Here is a 19,273-nt window from a genome sequence, read left to right on the forward strand (position 1 = left end):
AGGTAGGTGCTCCTAGACATGGGTGACTGCATTTATGGTCATGGAAATATGATACGCACCTAGACATACGTTCTAAAGAACTACCGGTACTTTGAACTTCTAGATGCCATCAGGAAGAAAACACCATTCCTCTCCATAAAGAAGATGTGAAGGGTGTGGAGACAGTTGGATGTTTTCTAATATATTTCTTGCCACCAACCTGATACTCTTATGACATTCCCAGCAGTTCATTATAAGATTGGTGAGGCAGGTTGTTCAGTAGGCAGCCTGCAGCCTATTGAGATATACCAGGTAAGCAGCATTTCCATCACTCACCAACTCCTATGACCCGCTGACTCCCATCACCCATTGACTAGGTCAGTGTCTGCAGTCAGCCCTCCACAGGCCATGTTGAAGAGGGGGACCACTGGCATGCATAAAGGGAGGTGCCACCTTCTAGCACTTACTGTAAGTGTGAGCCCATTCAGGTGGAAGAGGTGGTTAATGATGAACTGCTTGGCACAGGCTGAAGGCATAGACCAGAAGTGATGGGCAGAACAAGGAATAATTTACACAGCAACTGGTCACAGATCCTCTGCCACCTTGGCATTCTTTAAAAACTTGGTTTCTGACAAAATAATGATATCTGAAACATCTGTGCTTAGCACTTTAAAAACAGGCAGGAATGTTAACACTTTTGCGCTGGCCCCTCCCAGGTTTCAAATGGCAGAGGCAGGGCAGGGTTTATGATCATGTGGCTATCGTGATAGGTTGTCACAGCAGTCACATGCTCGAAAAGCTTTCCATAAGACACCAGTAACTGTGCCGGGAGCATGCAGGGCACGCGTTCTCATCACAGCTGTGTTTACATTCTGGTACACAAATATGTGGCCTCTCAACATTAAGGCCCACCCGCCGAGAGGCCGCATATTTGCATACTGTCGTCACCAAGGAGTTAATAAGCTGGGTCCACAGTGCATGAGTAACAATATGAAGATCTACCACCCAACTCGATGAAGGGCCCAGTTAGCCGAGTCGACAGTACTGCCGACTGACCCTGCTCCCTCTCCAACCACTGTAGCTGTATCTTGCTCTTCTACTTCTCTTCCTGATCCTGCCACACAAATAACTTTGCTGCATCTACTTAGAGATAGGCAACTTTATCTAGGGGGTTTAGGAGGATCTTAGCCTTCTCTGCCTCCAGCAGTAATAAATGACAGTGGCAGAGCCAGAAGTGTAAAGCAGAAACTGAAAGTAGAGCCAGAATCTCCTGTATTGGTGTTCCCTGCCAACATTCCGTCATGCAGGTTTTGGAGTCAAAGAACCTCACCCCTAGCCACTCCAGTGCCTCACCACTAACCTTGCATCACTTCTAGTGCTGCAACTGTTAACCTAAAAATTTGTGGACTCAGCTTGCAATCATCACCATATGGCCTTTACTGTTCCCCATCCAGTACTCCATTTCCTGCCACCACCTGATGTGTGCCAGGCCCAATGGACTTCTACTCGGTGAGTCTCTCATTTCTCCTGCCACCATCTTCCAGCACCTCCTGGGGGACACACCCACCGTCTCTTATGGCTAACATTGTAGGTAGCTACTATGTGCACTACTCTCAATGTGTTTGAAAATAAATTTGCGTATACTAGTATTACTATAATCAGCATTTTCTTAAAATACAATACATATGCTTAGGTAAGGGGCTTAATACTATACTACTGGAAAAGACTCGGGGAGTGCTAAAGGTCCATGGGTTAGGGGGCGCAAATTACTTGCCCTGCCCCAGGTGCTGACAACCCACACTATGCCACTGCTAATGACCACTGTCACTAAGACAGAAAGTAATGGGTGAAACTCTCAGGAGATTTTGGTCACCTTTTTAGCCTTAACTACGGTACCTCCCTCTTATTGCTCACTTCTAACACTCTTTGAGACCCTTTGTAGCGCCTCCCCCAGGCAGAGGGGCTTGATCTCGGAGCTGTATATGTCTATGGAGGGGGATGGGAGTGGCTCAATTCTGAAACACATGATGCAATGGGATTAAGAGTTGGGCCTTGATTATGAATATAGAGACTGGGAGACTAACAAAACCTGAGGAAAAGTAGCATTTCCCTTTCTATTAGGGAAACTGCTATTAAATGATTCACCCGTTGGTATCTTACTCCTCGAAGATTGAGCAGAATTTTCCCACAGAGTTCTTCCTTATGCTTTCGGGCTGCCCCCTTCAGGGTTCTTTTCTGCACCTGTTTTGGGAATGTGAGAGGCTGCAGCCCACTTGGAGAGAGATTCTGGAGTTGATGGATAGGTTGGCGGGGAGGCGCATGGCTCTGACACACACTCACTGTCTGCTATTTGAGAGAATTCCCGATATTCCTAAACCCCTTATGAAGCCGTTTCACACTATTTGTATAGCTGTTCATTGGACAGTTGCTCTTCACTGGAAGTCTAGCACGGTCCCCCTCGCGCAGGTTTTGGCGAGGGTAGACCAAATAATGTTAACTGAAAAAATTCACCATACACTTTGAGATACTATTCCAATTTATGATGCTAAATGGAATCCCTGGTTTCTGCTACGTTTAACTGAATGACCTGAGACTTATTTTTTTTTATGTTCCTTTTGTTGTTCTTTTTCTTTTTGCTTCATTTGTTTAATGTTGCTCTTAAAGTATACATGATTGTTCTCTATCATGGATTTCGGGTATATGTTTGATTTTGTGCATGATAATCGATACACCTTAGCTATCTTGTTGCATGTCGGCTCGAATATGCACTTTTTTTTTTTGGTTGTATTCACAGACTGCCCTATCTGTATCCATGCTGGAAACATTTTTATATTTTTAATAAAAACCTTTAGTATAAAAAAAAAAAAAGACAGAACGTAATGGTAAATACAACACTTTAGGAGTTGTCACTAAACCAGGAGATGAGAGGAAATTGTCCAACAAGAACACCTGTTACAGTGACAATTGTATGTGTTTGACTTTGGTTGGGATTTTTTTTTTCCTGTAGTGTCTCTAGAACAAGTAAGGAAGGGAAAATCTCCCCAGCAAGGAGCAGCAAAAGAACAACCTGACAGGGGGTTATTACTTCCCTACTCGATCTAACACTAAATAAAACGTTTTTGGCTATACATAATTTTTTAGATAAAGAGGAGTCCACTTTTTTATAGTTTTATGAAATAATTTCATTTTCTGTTTTTGGAGCTTCTGTTAATTTCTTTATTTTACGGGCTCTTAAACATTACATTATAAAAGGATATTTCTGCCATAACAGCAATGTGGTCTTCACATACACTGCTTCAATCATAATAATCATTATGCAGGATTTATATAGCACCAACAGTTTACACAGTGCTTTACTAAATGCACTGAATGATTTAACTTTGACCAGTGACAGAAAAATACCGTCTGTGCTCTGTTTTTTTTTGCCTTACACATTAATTCTGAGTAACTAGCCATTTCCTCAGTGATTCCGTCACAGAGCACTGCATGATGGATAATAATATTGCTCTGGGGAAATTTATAATTGAATTTACTGGTGACGACAGCTGACTTACGAGCTTTAGAGAAGAAACACAGTGAGTCAACAGCCCCAGCATATAAGAAATGTACCTTTGAAAAAGAATTATTATAGCATCATTTTAAAACATTGCACCTTCTGAAACAAAATGCCAGATCCACCATTTCTGTGGTTGATACCTGAAATATGGAAGTTAAAATGTGCCTGTCTTAACATAACCAGAGGAAATCACCCAGGTCTGTCTATAGATATATCTGTCCATTTATTATTATCCATTTGTGTTTTATTTTGCATCCTCCTACTAGATTATCTACTGCCATTTGCTGCAACTAAAAAAAATATACCTTAAGAAACCTGTGCTTAAAGAAATGCTAAGGCTGTCTTTGTAACAGCCTAATATGTACAGCGCTCTATACTCCCTTTATCAGGGTTTCTAAACTAGGGTTCCTCCAGGAGGTTGCTTGGGTTTCTTTAAAGCGGAGGTTCACCCAAAAAACAAGTATATAAAACATAACATTCAGTATACCTCAAACATGTACAGTATGCCTTTTTTTTTGGGGGGGGGGGGTGTACATACAGTATTATCTGTATTTTCCTCCCGTGTACTCGCTCCCGCGGGAGTGGGCGTTCCTGTGCAGTGCCGCAATGTCATCTGGGACTTCGCCCATATCATTGACGTGCCTGAGAAAAACTCCCCCCGGCGGATAAGGTGCGTCACGACTTTCCGAAAGTAGCCGAACCGCGAGTCGGCTCTAAACGGTGCCTGCGCACCAACTAGGAGCCGTGTAGAGCTGACTGCGCAGGCGCCGTATAGAGCCGATTCGCGGTTTGGCTACTTTCGGAAAGTCGTGACGCACCTTATCCGCCGGGGGGGAGTTTTTCTCAGGCACGTCAATCATATGGGCAAAGTCCCAGATGACATTGCGGCACTGCACAGGAACGCCCACTCCCGCGTAAGCGAGTACCCGGAAAGAAAATACTGTATGTACACCCCCCCCCCAAAAAAAAAACTGCATACTTTTCCTTTTTTGAGGTATACTGAATGTAATGTTATATACTTGTTTTTTGGGTGAACCTCCGCTTTAAGCAATGAGCAATTTTTGCCTCAGATATGTTTCCACCAACATCATTGCTCATTTGAGCCGTCTCTAAGAGGTAATTCTTCCCAATGACCACAAGTGTAAGGAGCATTCTTCCCACTGAGCATCACACTAATGGGGTTCCCTGATATCAGAAAGTCATTTCAAGGGTTCCTCTGTGTTGAGAAAGGCTGAGCTATAGCCTAACTTTAATATCTGCTAACCAGAGCAATAGATATCTATTCAAATCAGTCAATAAATAAAAAAAATAAAAAGGGGGAAGGACTGCAATTACTTATATATTTTTTTTAAATGATGGTGGTCTTGTTGTCATGCTTGTCCTCTGGCTTTAGAGTCAGTAGACCAACATCAGTAGGCTGCATGCTACATTAGAACTCTTTGATCAAATACTTTTTTACAGTCAGCGACTCAGGATACTGATACCAGAGAATGACCGGTTGCTAGCAATTTTAGTTATTATACTCCCTACTGTAATCCCCAATTAGACGAGGTTAGCTCAAAGTTCTATGCACGCTGGTCACAATATGATCATAAAAGCCCATCATAAACTTCTATTAACATTGTATACTAACAGATAGAGTGCATTATCTTCTCTAGTACGTAATAAATATATATATTAGTGCTGTCAAGAGATTAAAAGTTCTAATCGCGATTAATCGCATTAATGTCATAGTTAACTCACGATTAATCACAATTAAAAAACATTATTTTTTTTGTCAGCACGTACCTCTTAATCCCGATTTTCACCTGACGGCGATACCGCGGGAGTGAGCGTTCCCAAGCACTGCCTGTGATTGACAGGCTTCCGAACGGCGCATACTGCGCGTCACAGGTTGCTGACAGAACCCGAACGTCGGTGCGCATGCGCAGTATAGAGCCGCACCGACGTTCGGGTTTTTCCGGCAACCTGTGACGCGCAGTATGCGCCGTTCGGAAGCCTGTCAATCACAGGCAGTGCTTGGGAACGCCCACTCCCGCGGGATCGCCGTCAGGTGAAAATCGGGATTAAGAGGTACGTGCTGACAAAAAAAAAATGTTTTAAAGGGTGAACCTCCTTAATCGCGCGATCAAAAAATTGACGGCGTTAAAATGGGTTTGTGTTAACGCCGTTAATAACGCGTTTAACTGACAGCACTAATTATATATATATATACACACACACACACACAATATATATATATATATATATATATATATATATATATATATATATATATATATATATATATATACATACACACTATGTATGTATGTATATATATATATATATATATATATATATATATATACACACACACATACATACATAGTGTGTATGTATGTATGTATGTATGTATGTATGTATGTATGTATGTATATATATATACACACACACTATATATATATATATATATATATATATATATATATATATATATATATATATATATATATATATATATATATATATATATATATATATATATTTATATATATATATATATATATACACACACACACATACACACACACACCGTACGCAAGAACATATGTCAAAAATATACAAGCACCTTTTTTTTTTTACCAAGGAGGATCCCAAAACGTCTCTTTAGTCTTAGCTATATTAAAAAAAAAAAAAAAAACTACTAACCCTAAAATGTTGATTAATTAATGTTGATTAATCCCAGCAGCGTACAGGAACAGTGGGACAGTGTTCCTATCCTGCCCACTGTTATACGCAGCTGTCATTTCAGTAGAAAGGAAATAAGTAACTATGTATGACTTACAAGAAAAAGATAAAACATTCTTTAGGATAACATCAAACAATCCCCATATGGTCACAATATGCCAATGAATAAACCAAATATCACTACAGAACACAAACACTGTAATAATAATGGACATCATTGTCAGAACAAAATGGCACACATGATTTCTGTAAATGCCACAAATGGAAAATGACAGAAATAAAATGCTCATCATTGTCAAAGATGAAATGGCACACTAAATGTCACAGATGAAAATACTAGATCAGATTTTTTACTATACCAAGACGCCTCCACACCAACCCCATCACTGATTTTCTCTCTTTTATTATGATAATCTAAATGCCAATAATTTGTATCTTCCTGAATTATTTGCGATTTTGTAAGAAATTTAAACTAGCGACAAAAATGGCCAAGCTAGGATTTATGTGTTTATTCATGGTCTTACCTACAGTGTAGATCAGCCCCTCCTAAATCTTCAGCAGATACTTGCTCTCCAGTAGCAGCCTTTACCTAAAATAACAAATATCACCATATGAAGGAAAAGTACTGTACCCACATTTTAGCTCCACATTGCCTTGTTCCAATCATAAGATTAGAGGAAGGAGAGATTTTCTTTTAATAAACATAAAATGTAAAATATTTAAAATATATATTATATATATATATATATATATATATATATATATATATATATATATATATATATTACAGGTACTATAGCATCATCTATTTATGCAGTGTGCTTTACACACATATAGATTGAGCATGCACATCAGTCCTTGCCCTCAAGGAGCATACAATCTAAGGTCCCCAAGACACACAGACACACACAGTTGTGCTCATAAGTTTACATACCCTGGCAGAATTTATGATTTCTTGCCCATTTTTCAGAGAATATGAATAACACAAAAACTTTTCTTCACTCATGGTCAGTGTTTGGCTGAAGCCATTTATTATCATCAATCAACTGTGTTTACACTTTTTAAATCATAATCACAATAGAAACTATCCGAATGACCCTGATCAAAAGTATACTTACCCTGGTGATTTTGGCCTGATAACATGCACACACGTTGTCACAAAGGGGGTTGAATGGCTATTTAGGGCTCTTTCACACGGGCAGCCCATTCAGGTCCGCCTGCCAGTTTTTTAGGTGGACCTGAACGGGCGCTCTATGGAGCCGCGGATGTCAGCGGTGACATGCCCGCTGACATCCGACCCGCTCCGGTGAACACGGACAGACGGTCCGTGTTCATCGGATCCCCCCATAGGGGAGCGCGGAGAAAAGACAGGGCGGTGTGCAGGGACCGCCCTGTCATCTGCCAGCTCAGCGGGGATCAACGGAGCGATCCCCGCTGAGCAGAGGTTCACGGGGTGGATCATTACTGAAAGGAGCCTAAAGGTAATCATCCTCACCAGTGATCGGTTTGCTTGTAATCAGTGTGTGTGTATAAAAGGTCAATGAGTTTCTGGACTCCTGAGAGACCCTTGCATCTTTCATCCAGTGCTGCACTGACGTTTCTAATTGATGGGGAAAGCAAAATAATTGTCAAAGGATCTGCAGGAAAAGGTAGTTGAACTGCATAAAACAGGAAAGGGATATAAAAAAAAATATCCAAGGAACTGAGAATGCCAATCAGCAGTGTTTAAACTCTAATCAATAAGTGGAAAATCAGGGGTTCTGTTGAAACCAAACCACGGTCAGGTAGACCAACAAAAATTTCAGCCACAACTGCCAGGAAAATTGTTTGCATGCAAACACAAACCCACAAATAACTTCAGGTGAAATACAGAACTCTCTGAAAACATGTGGTGTGGCTTCAAGATGCACAATAAGGAGACAGAAGAAAGATGGGCTGCATGGTCTAGTCGCCAGAAGAAAGCCATTACTACGCAAATGCAACAAAGTAACCCGCTTACAATAACATTATATATATGTGTGTGTGTGTGTGTGTGTGTGTGTGTGTGTGTATGCATGTCTTTGTTAAAGCGGTGGTTCACCCTCCTTCACATCATTATACCATTACATTCGGCATCGTAGCGCGAGCTACGGTATGCCGGTCTTAAATTTTTAATCCCCGTGCTCACTGTGCTTGAAGAATCCGACTCCCGCGGGGAATGGGCGTGCCTATGGAGAGGGAGGATGATTGACGGCCGGCTCTGGCACGTCACGCTCCCCGAAGACAGCCGGAGTAGGTCTCGGCTCTTCACGGCGCCTGCGCACAGGCTATGCGCAGGCGCCGTGAAGAGCCAAGCCTATTTCGGCTATTTCCGGAGAAGCGTGACGTGCCAGGGCCGGCCGTCAATCACCTTCTCTCACCATAGGAACGCCCATTCCCCGGAATCTTCAATGAGCCATAGCACAGTGAGTACGGGGATAAAAAATGTAAGACCGGCATACTGTAGCTCGCGCTACGATGCCGAATGTAATGGTAGAATAAAAAAAAATGTTTTTTTTTTTTTTTAATAGGGTGAACCCCCGCTTTAACATATAATTTTATAAACAGAATGTAGCTATAACAAAGAAGTCCCAAAGCACTACAGGTTTTCCAAAACAAAGAGAAAGTTGATAGAGGGAGAGGAGTCTCTGCTCTGACCCATCCACGTGTCTCTGTAAATTTAAACTTCAGCTATTAAGGTCTGTAAACAACTATTTTTAGCACAGTTAAAATGAAAAAAAAAAAAAAAAAAAATGAAAACTAGCTTGCATAATAAAAACGTGACATTTCAATGTGTGGACTAGTGATAGCGACAGCTTCGAGAAGGAGCAATATTCTGCGCTGCTTACTTTTTCCCCTTAACTTTATTTGAAGTGTCACGTAACAACGCTTAATTTATGTCACTGCACAGCAGAGTGATGCATTGTGCGGTTGTGCAGTGACAAGTGTTGTCATTCAGTGCAGTGTGGAAAAAAAAATCAGCCATGTGCACATCCCACCAGCGTTGTGTTAAAAATGGAGCACATAGAAAAACAAATATTTTCCATGTGTCCTAGAAAAACGCAGGTCACTGCACATTAGCATGAGAAAACTTGCTGGTGGGAAATAAGAATGCAATATTTGCACGTACAATATCCCACGTCTAAAACATGTATTTTTTTTTTTTTTTTGTACTCTTTAGTCCTGGCCATAATAAAAAAAAAGCAAATACAAAACCACTATTCATTTTTAAAAGTTGAATTAAATCAAAAATGTTTTATGATTTTAATAAAGATGGAACTGTAGGGAAGAATACCCCTTGCCTGCTGCCTCCCCGACCACATAGGATAGCAATAAAAACTGTTTCTAACCCTGCCCCACTAAAATACAACTTTTACTAGAGTTCTACATTCCATAAAGGCAGGACAGAATGTGAAAAAGATTTACGGTATTTAATTTGCTGAAAAACAAGTAATTTACCTAATGCAGGCAGTACTCAATATGGGAAAGGTGGAGAACCCCCCTGACCTCATACATAACAATTAAATGCCCAGAGGGTATACCCTGGAGATATACACAGAACACGGATATAAAAAGGAGTGCTTTTGTTATCTGAGAGAAGTACTATGACCTTCAACGAAGCCGAGTTCGTCATCCTCTCCTGTGCTGAGAAACCAGGTGCACTAGTGGGACAATCTAGATGAAATAACTAATATGATGAATAATCACATGGCACAGACAGGAGAGTTTCAGTATACAACCATATGTGACCGAATATATACCTTCAAGCAAACTGTGCAAAGATAACAGGGAATCTTTCAATTCCTGCAAAGCCATGAAACCCTGTTTGCAATGCAATGTTTGCTAATTGTGCACCAGGTTGTATAGCTGTGTACTACAGTGGAACCTCGGATTGCGAGTAAAGCGGTTAATGAGCGTTTCACAATACGAGCAATTAATTAAATAAAATCCTGACTCGGTTTGCGAGTGTTGTCTCGTGAAACAAGCAGGATTCTGCGGTGTGCAGTACCGCTTTTGTCCAGAGGTGCGGGGGCGCCAAAGTTTTTCGGCTGCACTCAAACACTTGGGAAAGGAGAGTTTGAGTATTTCCGAACGTCACCGGCGCCCCCGCACCTCTGGACAAATGCGGTACTGCACACCGCAGAATCCTGCTCGTCTCGCATTTCCGGGTCTCTCCAGCGCCCCCTCCAGCTCTGGCCACATGCGGTATTGCATGCCATAGAAATCAATGTGGAACAAATTATCTTTGTTTCCATTGACTTCTATGAGGAAACTCGCTTTGATATGCAAGTGCTTTGGATTACAAGCATTCTCCTGGAACTGATTACGCTTGTAATCCAAGGTTCCACTGTACGTTTGTTTAGTAGTGCATCTAAAGAAAAATAGGAAAATAAGCACTCCACTTCATCAGTACTGAGGGAATTCTGACCTCTCAGCTTTGTGCTATAGCAAGACTACTTATATTTTCTTTGTGCTGATGAACAAAAATAAAAAATATTTGAAATGAATTACTTGTAGAGTTGTAGACACTTGAGAAAGGAGCACGCAGGACTCTCTATAGACCAGCGCACGCTCTGAAACGCGTTGTGTATCTTTGTGAACCTTGTCAGCCACCGTCCCTCTGACGTCACCACCTAGCAGACGAGCGGCTTGTCCAAACAGCGCTCTCATACAACTGCAGACTCGGCTCTCCCGGCTTCTGAACGGAGATTCTCACAGAGTGCAGGCACAGCCCGGCTCCACTTGATTACCAACACTTCAATCCTTGTTCCTGCTAATTTAAATGTAAGTGTTGGATACCTGCACATGTTAACGTCCTTGCAGGATGTCTCCAATTTACAAGCCGACCTCAATGCTCTGTCTGATTGGGCGACTAAGTGGCAGATGAGGTTTAATGTAGATAAATGTAAAGTTATGCACCTGGGGGCTAAGAATATGCATGCATCATACATACTAGGAGGAGTACAACTGGGGGGTTCTGTAGTGGAGAAGGATCTGGGGGTTTTAGTTGATCATAAGCTCAATAATGGCATGCAATGCCAAGCTGTGGTTTCCAAAGCGAGCAAAGTCCTTCCTTGCATTAAGAGAGGTATGGACTCCAGAGACAGAGATATAATTTTGCCCCTGTACAAATCATTAGTAAGACCTCATCTGGAATATGCAGTTTAGTTTTGGGCCCCAGTTCTCAAAAAGGATATCGGAGAACTGAAGAAAGTGCAGAGAAGGGCAACCAAACTGATAAGAGGCATGGAGGAGCTCAGCTATGAGGAAAGATTAGAGGAACTGAATTTATTCACTCTTGAGTAGAGGAGAATATGGGGGGATATGATCAACATGTATAAATATATAAGAGGTCCATACAGTGAACTTGGTGTTGAGTTATTCACTTTACGGTCAACACTGAGGACAAGGGGGCACTCTTTACGTCTAGAGGAAAAGAGATTTCATCTCCAAATACGGAAAGGTTTCTTCACAGTAGAGCTGTGAAAGTGTGGAACAGACTCCCTCCAGAGGTGGTTCTGGCCAGCTCAGTAGATTACTTTAAGAAAGGCCTGGATACTTTCCTAAATGTACATAATATAACTGAGTACTAACATTTATAGGTAAAGTTGATCCAGGGTAAATCCAATTGCCTCTCGGGGGATCAGGAAGGAATTTTTTTCCCTGCTGTAGCAAATTGGATCATGCTCTGCTGGGGTTTTTTGCCTTCCTCTGGATCAACTGTGGGTATGGAGTTGGGTGTATGGGATTGTACTGTGTTTTTTATTTTGTTTGTTTATTTATTTTATTTTTTTTGTGGTTGAACTGGATGGTCTTTTTTCAACCTGACTAACTATGTAACTATGTTATTTCAATTAAACCAGATAACTTAGAGGCGCTTTTAATGTTTTTCTTTTCCTTTGTATGCTCGAGTTGACTTCACTTATGGGGAGCAGCCCTTGGTTACCTATTGATATCTGCCTGGTGAATACATCTTATTGGCATGGACTCCTGTACTCACCTTTATGGACTTTAATATTTAACACTATTTTATGAAATGTTGCTGTCATTACACCCTTTTATCTATTTCTCATGTTGATTATCCTCAATGAACATCCTAAGCGCTGTAATTTTGTGTTATTATTGTAGACAGCAGATGGAGACCACGAAACAACAAAGCCACCCAAACACCGTGTTTGTTCTTGCTGCTATGCTGTGAATAGCCCATGTTGTGAAGAATGCCAGAATATCAGATTATATTACACTAAATGAGCCAAAGATAATCCCACCTCTTCCTCTTCTGTAAGGAATGGTTTTAACTAGATCTTTAGGAAATCTTATTAGAAACTCATATCATATGAATACTTGTAAAAATAAGTACCATATTTATCGGCGTATAACACGCACTCTAACTTTAAGAGGGAAGTTTCAGGAAAAAAACTCTCCACGTCCCCCAGCGTATAACACGCAGGTACAGTTTAGGCCCTTTTCACACTACAAAATAAATCCGTTTTAATAATCCGTTTTAAAATCCGTCAGATAATGTTAAAAAACGGAAGTTATACGTCCTTTATAAAATATCATTAAAGTCTATGGGATTTTTTTATGTTCCGTAAAGATCCGTAATAGTCCGTTATAACATACGGACGTTAGTTATAACGGAATATGTGACGGGTCTTGCACTATTTTTTGTAAATTATTTGTCCGTTGCAAGTAACGGATATATTAACGTCCGTTATATTTTAACATTGAAGTCTATGGCACATGGACGTTAGTAAATGTCTCCATAAATGTCCGTTATGTTAACGGACGTTAATTTTACTGAGCATGGATATTCAGGGGAACCCCGCTGTCAATTTAAAACAAAAATGACGTGCGGTTCCCGGTAAATATCCATAACCAGACCCTTCAGGTCTGGTATGGATATTCAGGGGAACCCCGCCGTCAATTTAAAACAAAAATGACGTGCGGTTCCCGGTAAATATCCATAACCAGACCCTTCAGGTCTGGTATGGATATTCAGGGGAACCCCGCCGTCAATGTAAAACAAAAATGACGTGCGGTTCCCCCTAAATATCCATAACCAGACCCATTATCCGAGCACGTTGACCTGGCCGGCCGCAGAAAAGAGGGGGGGACAGAGTGCGGCCCCCCCTCTCTCCTGAACCGCACCAGGCCACATGCCCTCAACATGGGGAGGATGTCCCCATGTTGATGGGGACAAGGGTCTCATCCCCACAACCCTTGCCCGGTGGTTGTGGGGGTATGCGGGCGGGAGGTTTATCAGAATCTGGAAGACCCCTTTAACAAAGGGGACCCCCAGATCCTGACCCCCCCCCCCCTGTGTGAAATGGTAATGGGGTACACTGTACCTCTACCATTTCACGAAGGAAGTAAAAAGTATTGTAAAAAAACACACTGACACAAAAGAATAAAGTCCTTTATTAAAAAAAAAAAAAAAAAAAACTCCAGCGCTGAAAAATCCACTCGTTCCCGGCTTCCAGCGTTGTCCTGATCCTGCGACGGGTGCGGGTGATCTCCCGCGATGAGAAGATCCAGCGTCGGGTGATCTCCGCTCCGGCGATGTGAAGATCCATCCAGCGCAGCATCCCGGACCTCCTCTCACCGCTGGGCACAGCCCAGCGAATGAGCGGAGGCAGCAGTGACATTTCTTATATAGAGGAGGCAGAGCCACTCGTCACGTGACCCTGCCCCCTCTGACGTACCTCTGCTACGTCACTGGGGAAGACCATGAAGAGGAAAGGTCTTTCCTCTTCATGGTCTTCCCCAGTGACGTAGCAGAGGTACGTCAGAGGGGGCAGGGTCACGTGACGAGTGGCTCTGCCTCCTCTATATAAGAAATGTCACTGCTGCCTCCGCTCATTCGCTGGGCTGTGCCCAGCGGTGAGAGGAGGTCCGGGATGCTGCGCTGGATGGATCTTCACATCGCCGGAGCGGAGATCACCCGACGCTGGATCTTCTCATCGCGGGAGATCACCCGCACCCGTCGCAGGATCAGGACAACGCTGGAAGCCGGGAACGAGTGGATTTTTCAGCGCTGGAGTTTTTTTTTTTTTTTTTTTTAATAAAGGACTTTATTCTTTTGTGTCAGTGTGTTTTTTTACAATACTTTTTACTTCCTTCGTGAAATGGTAGAGGTACAGTGTACCCCATTACCATTTCACACAGGGGGGGGGTCAGGATCTGGGGGTCCCCTTTGTTAAAGGGGTCTTCCAGATTCTGATAAACCTCCCGCCCGCATACCTCCACAACCACCGGGCAAGGGTTGTGGGGATGAGACCCTTGTCCCCATCAACATGGGGACATCCTCCCCATGTTGAGGGCATGTGGCCTGGTGCGGTTCAGGAGAGAGGGGGGGCCGCACTCTGTCCCCCCCTCTTTTCTGCGGCCGGCCAGGTCAACGTGCTCGGATAATGGGTCTGGTTATGGATATTTAGGGGGAACCGCACGTCATTTTTGTTTTACATTGACGGCGGGGTTCCCCTGAATATCCATACCAGACCTGAAGGGTCTGGTTATGGATATTTACCGGGAACCGCACGTCATTTTTGTTTTAAATTGACGGCGGGGTTCCCCTGAATATCCATACCAGACCTGAAGGGTCTGGTTATGGATATTTACCGGGAACCGCACGTCATTTTTGTTTTAAATTGACGGCGGGGTTCCCCTGAATATCCATGCGACTTCTGGAGCTGGACTTCAAGAAAGGGTGAAATGTTTTTTATTAACGGACGTTAGAAAGGAATGATATAACGGATGTATACGGATATATACGGATAAACATTATCCGTTTTCAATAAAGGAAGAATGGTAAAATATTTATCCGTATGTATCCGTTATTAAATCCGTTAATAAACGTCCGTTAATAGGTGTAATACGGATATTATAAAACGGACATACAATCCATAGTGTGAAAGAAGCCTTACCCTCTATTTTCAGGGTAAAAAAGTGAATGTTATACGCCAATAAATACCGTATTTTTTACATTTTTTTTAATAATGTAAAAACGAATTGTGTAAAACATGTTTTTTGAAATTGGAAAAATGTAAAATAAAAAAAATCCATTTAACCACTTAAGGACCTTGCCCTTTTTCAGATTTGGTGTTAACAAGATTAAAACATTTTTTTTTGCTAGAAAATTACTTAAAAACCCCAAACATTATATATATATTTTTTTCGAACACCCTAGAGAATAAAATGGCGGTCATTGCAATACTTTTTGTCACACCGTATTTGCGCAGCGGTCTTACAAGCGCACTTTTTTGGGAAAAAAATTACTTTTTTTAATTTAAAAATAAGACAACAGTAAAGTTAGCCCAATAGAGGAGGTCTAGGGCTAGAATTATTGCTCTCGCTCAAACGATCGCGGTGATACCTCACTTGTGTGGTTTGAACACTGTTTTCATATGTGGGCGCTACTCATGTATGCGTTCGTTTCTGCGCGCGAGCTCGTCGGGACGAGGCGCTTTAAAAAAAAAAAAAAGTTTTTTTTTTTTTTTTGTGTAAAAATGAATAAAACAAGGGTCACTTTTATTCCTATTACAAGGAATGTAAACATCCCTTGTAATAGAAAAAAGCATGACAGGTCCTCTTAAATATGAGATCTGGGGTCAAAAAGACCTCAGATCTCATATTTAGACTAAAATGCAAAAAAAAAAAAAAAAATTTGTCATTTGAAAAAATGACAACAAGAAAATGTCCCTTTAAGAAGCATGGGCGGAAGTGACGTTTTGACGTCGCTTCCGCCCTGCTATGGAGACGGGTGGGGGCCATCTTGCCCTCACTCGTATCCCAGCCGGGCAGGAAGAAGGACCCGATCGCCTCCGCGATAACGGTGATCTCGCGGCAAATCCACCGTGGACACCATTGTTATCGTTTAGGAGGACCGCTCACTGAAAAAGATGGATATCTTGGTTGTGGCAGTGGCTGCTGCCGTTACCGAGATATCCATCTTTGAAAAAAATTACTTATATATACAGTGAGGGATCCTTAAGTGGTTAAATTGGAGACTTCTAGCAGGCAAAATCTAATTAAAGAGGAACTGCAGTCTGCTTACATAATTTGTAAATAAAAACATCTTTGCCATTCTGAAGCTTCCCTCCAACCATTTTGCATATTATTTTACATATACTGTGATTCTGTACTTGCCAAAATACGTTTCAGAAATCTCCCTTCACCAAGTCTGGCTGCAACCATTTTAACTGTGGGCAGCTGAAGCGGCTGCCTGTTCACTTCCTGGATTACACAGACACACACACACACACACACACACACACAGAGGTCGAGACATTATTTCGACAAAACTCCTGAAAGAATGTACCGAAATCGTGCCACTGACCATAACACATCTCATAAATCAATCGTTCAGAGAAGGTATTGTTCCGACTTCCCTCAAGCAAGGCATAATCAAACCCCTTCTAAAGAAACCCAACCTTGACCCTAAAGACCCAAACTAGCGCAGACCGGTAACAAGCCTCAGCACCATCTCCAAGATCATTGAGAAAGCAGTAGTACAACAGCTACAACTACACTTGGACACCGACAAACTCCTGGACCCACTACAAATCGTGTTTGCGCCCAGGCCACGGGACAGAAACGGCACTTCTCAAAATATGGGATGACGTCCTCGAAGCAGCAGACGGAATATCGTGTCTCCTGGTGCTGCTGGACCTCAGTGCAGCTTTCGACACCACAAAATTTTGCTCACTCGTCTCACAGAAGTAGCTGGAGTCGCAGACTCAGATCTACCCTGGTTCACATCATTCCTAGAGAATTGATCCCAGACAGTGAAACTGAGAGCCTTCATGTCGAAAGCACACACCGCCACATGCGGAGTCCCTCAAAAATCACCCCTGTCGCCCATGCTCTTCAACATCTACCTCCGCCCACTCCTCAAAATCATCAACAGGACCTGCTCTACCACTTCTACGCTGACGACACTCAACTTTATTTTCGCATCACCAACAAAAAAAAGACCAATATCATGGACTAGAAAAATGCCTCACATTGATAGATAATTGGATGACAGAGAGCTCCCTCAAACTCAATAGATCCAAAACAGAACTTCTCTTTCTACACCCAAACCGAAAGACTAAATTCTATGACGACTTTGACACCACCCACCATTCATGGACAAACCATCACCCAAGCACCAAAGTTAAAGGCCTCGGAGTCATCTTTGACTCGGACATGACAATGGATGCACAAATAGGATCAGTAGTCAGCGGATCGCGCTGCGCAGATTCATCCCCTTCATCCCGGAAGAGGACACAGCAGCAGTAGTTGGAACACTCGTCAATTCCCGATTTGACTACGCAAAATCCCTCTACCTAGGTCTACCCAAATACCAGATTTCTCATCTACAAGTCGTACAGAACACAGCAGCAAGACTGACAACAGAAAAAAAAAAAACATGGGAAGCAATCACCCCGGCCTTGAGGACTCTTCATTGACTATCTGTAAAGGATCGGGTCACATGCAAGACGCTCTGCCTCACCCACAAAGAAACGCGCCTCAATATTTATGCGAGAAAATAAAAACACTACACCCCTAACCGGGCCCTCCGATCAACTAATCAAAAGCTCCTCCACATCCCCAAGTCCCGCTACAAATCTAAAGGAGATCGAAGATTCGCAGTCCACGCTCTACCAACGAACATCCACATGGAAGAAAACCATCGGGCCTTCAGGAAAAAAACTTAAGACCCACCTCTTCTGAAGGACCTTGGACTAAATTGGACAAAAAGCACCTTGAGGCGATTCAGTTCGGATTGTTTAGCGCTATACAAGTTACTCACTCACACTTCCAGTGCTGCAGCTCTCATTGGCCCTCTTATGACTCACCCCCCTCCTTCCTGGCAAACTCTCACGACGGTGAGAGAGAGAGCAGTGCATGTTGTCATAAGCCTAGGCTAATGACCAGACAAGAAACAAAAAGTGGGCTGTATAAGTTATTTACTGGCAGAAAAAAGATAGTTTTACTATACAAAGTTAAAACAACAAGGGCAGAAGATGGAAAGTTGAAAAAAAATGACTAAAGGGTCCGCTTTAACTTTAAAGTGTCACTAAAGGCAAACTTTATATTTTTCTTTTTGCATTTTGGTTAGAGTAAGGGAGGGTAATAACGTCAGTTTAAATTTGTTTGCCATCTGTGTCCCATTGCGGGAATCCCTGGTTGTCACCAGAATCAGTGTCTCCCTTGTATGATTTCCACTCTATTCCTGTTCTAGTGACAACCCAAAATTTTAGATTTTCTTTCACTTTCACCCTCGGTGAATCTCCCTAAATGGTGACACAGACAGCAATAAAAACCTGACAGGTAATAGAGCAATCCCCAACGGGAATGCAGCTTGACTCGTTGCCCTGGTGCCCACTGCCCCTTCCAAAGCAGTTTTCTGCCCATCCCACAGTGGGGGTGACGGTCCAGGCGGCGTTGAAGGCTTTTCGCAAACTGTCGGTCGCACCGCCTCCATCTCCACTCACCCCGGTGGTTGGCAACACAGCCTTTCCCCCCGGGACTCAATGACCCTAGATTCCTAGACTTGAAACGTGCAGGGAAATCCCAGGCGCGACAGTTCCTATCCAATGGCCAATGGAAAATCAGGCAGCACATTTTGGAGGATCCGGCCCTGGCGGGGCTGTCCTTCTGGCAAAGGGCACAGCTTTCCCACTACATCAGATCGCTTCCCCACCCAGTGTCCTTCGGGAGACAACTGACCTCTTTTGAACTACTTTTGAACTACTATGCTCAGACCAATTCCCGCTGAGACATGCGATCTCGCTAACTTACCAACTACTGGTGTCTCTGCCCTCGGAACATCTCCAGGTGGGAGCACGACTTGGGCCTTCAACTTACGGAAATACAAGTTGATCAGATCATCCTTTTCACTCATAAGACCTCTATTTGTGCAAGGTTCCAAGAGACGGGATATAAGGTCTTATCCCGATGGTATTATACGCCGGAAAGGATCCACAAGATGTTCCCCCAGAG

General features: G+C 42.6%; 1 protein-coding gene across 1 annotated transcript in view; it reads right to left on the minus strand.

The window, feature by feature from the left end:
* The window catches only part of MCCC2 (methylcrotonyl-CoA carboxylase subunit 2), a 131,763-nt gene that overhangs the window by 75,889 nt on the left and 36,601 nt on the right, over window positions 1–19,273 (minus strand). The window contains exon 8 of the mRNA XM_040341466.1: window positions 6,790–6,854. Within this exon, the coding sequence (XP_040197400.1) occupies window positions 6,790–6,854 (65 nt within the window). The remainder of the gene's footprint in view (window positions 1–6,789; window positions 6,855–19,273) is intronic.

Source organism: Rana temporaria, chromosome 1 (assembly GCF_905171775.1).
Source record: "Rana temporaria chromosome 1, aRanTem1.1, whole genome shotgun sequence".
Lineage (NCBI taxonomy): Eukaryota > Metazoa > Chordata > Amphibia > Anura > Ranidae > Rana > Rana temporaria.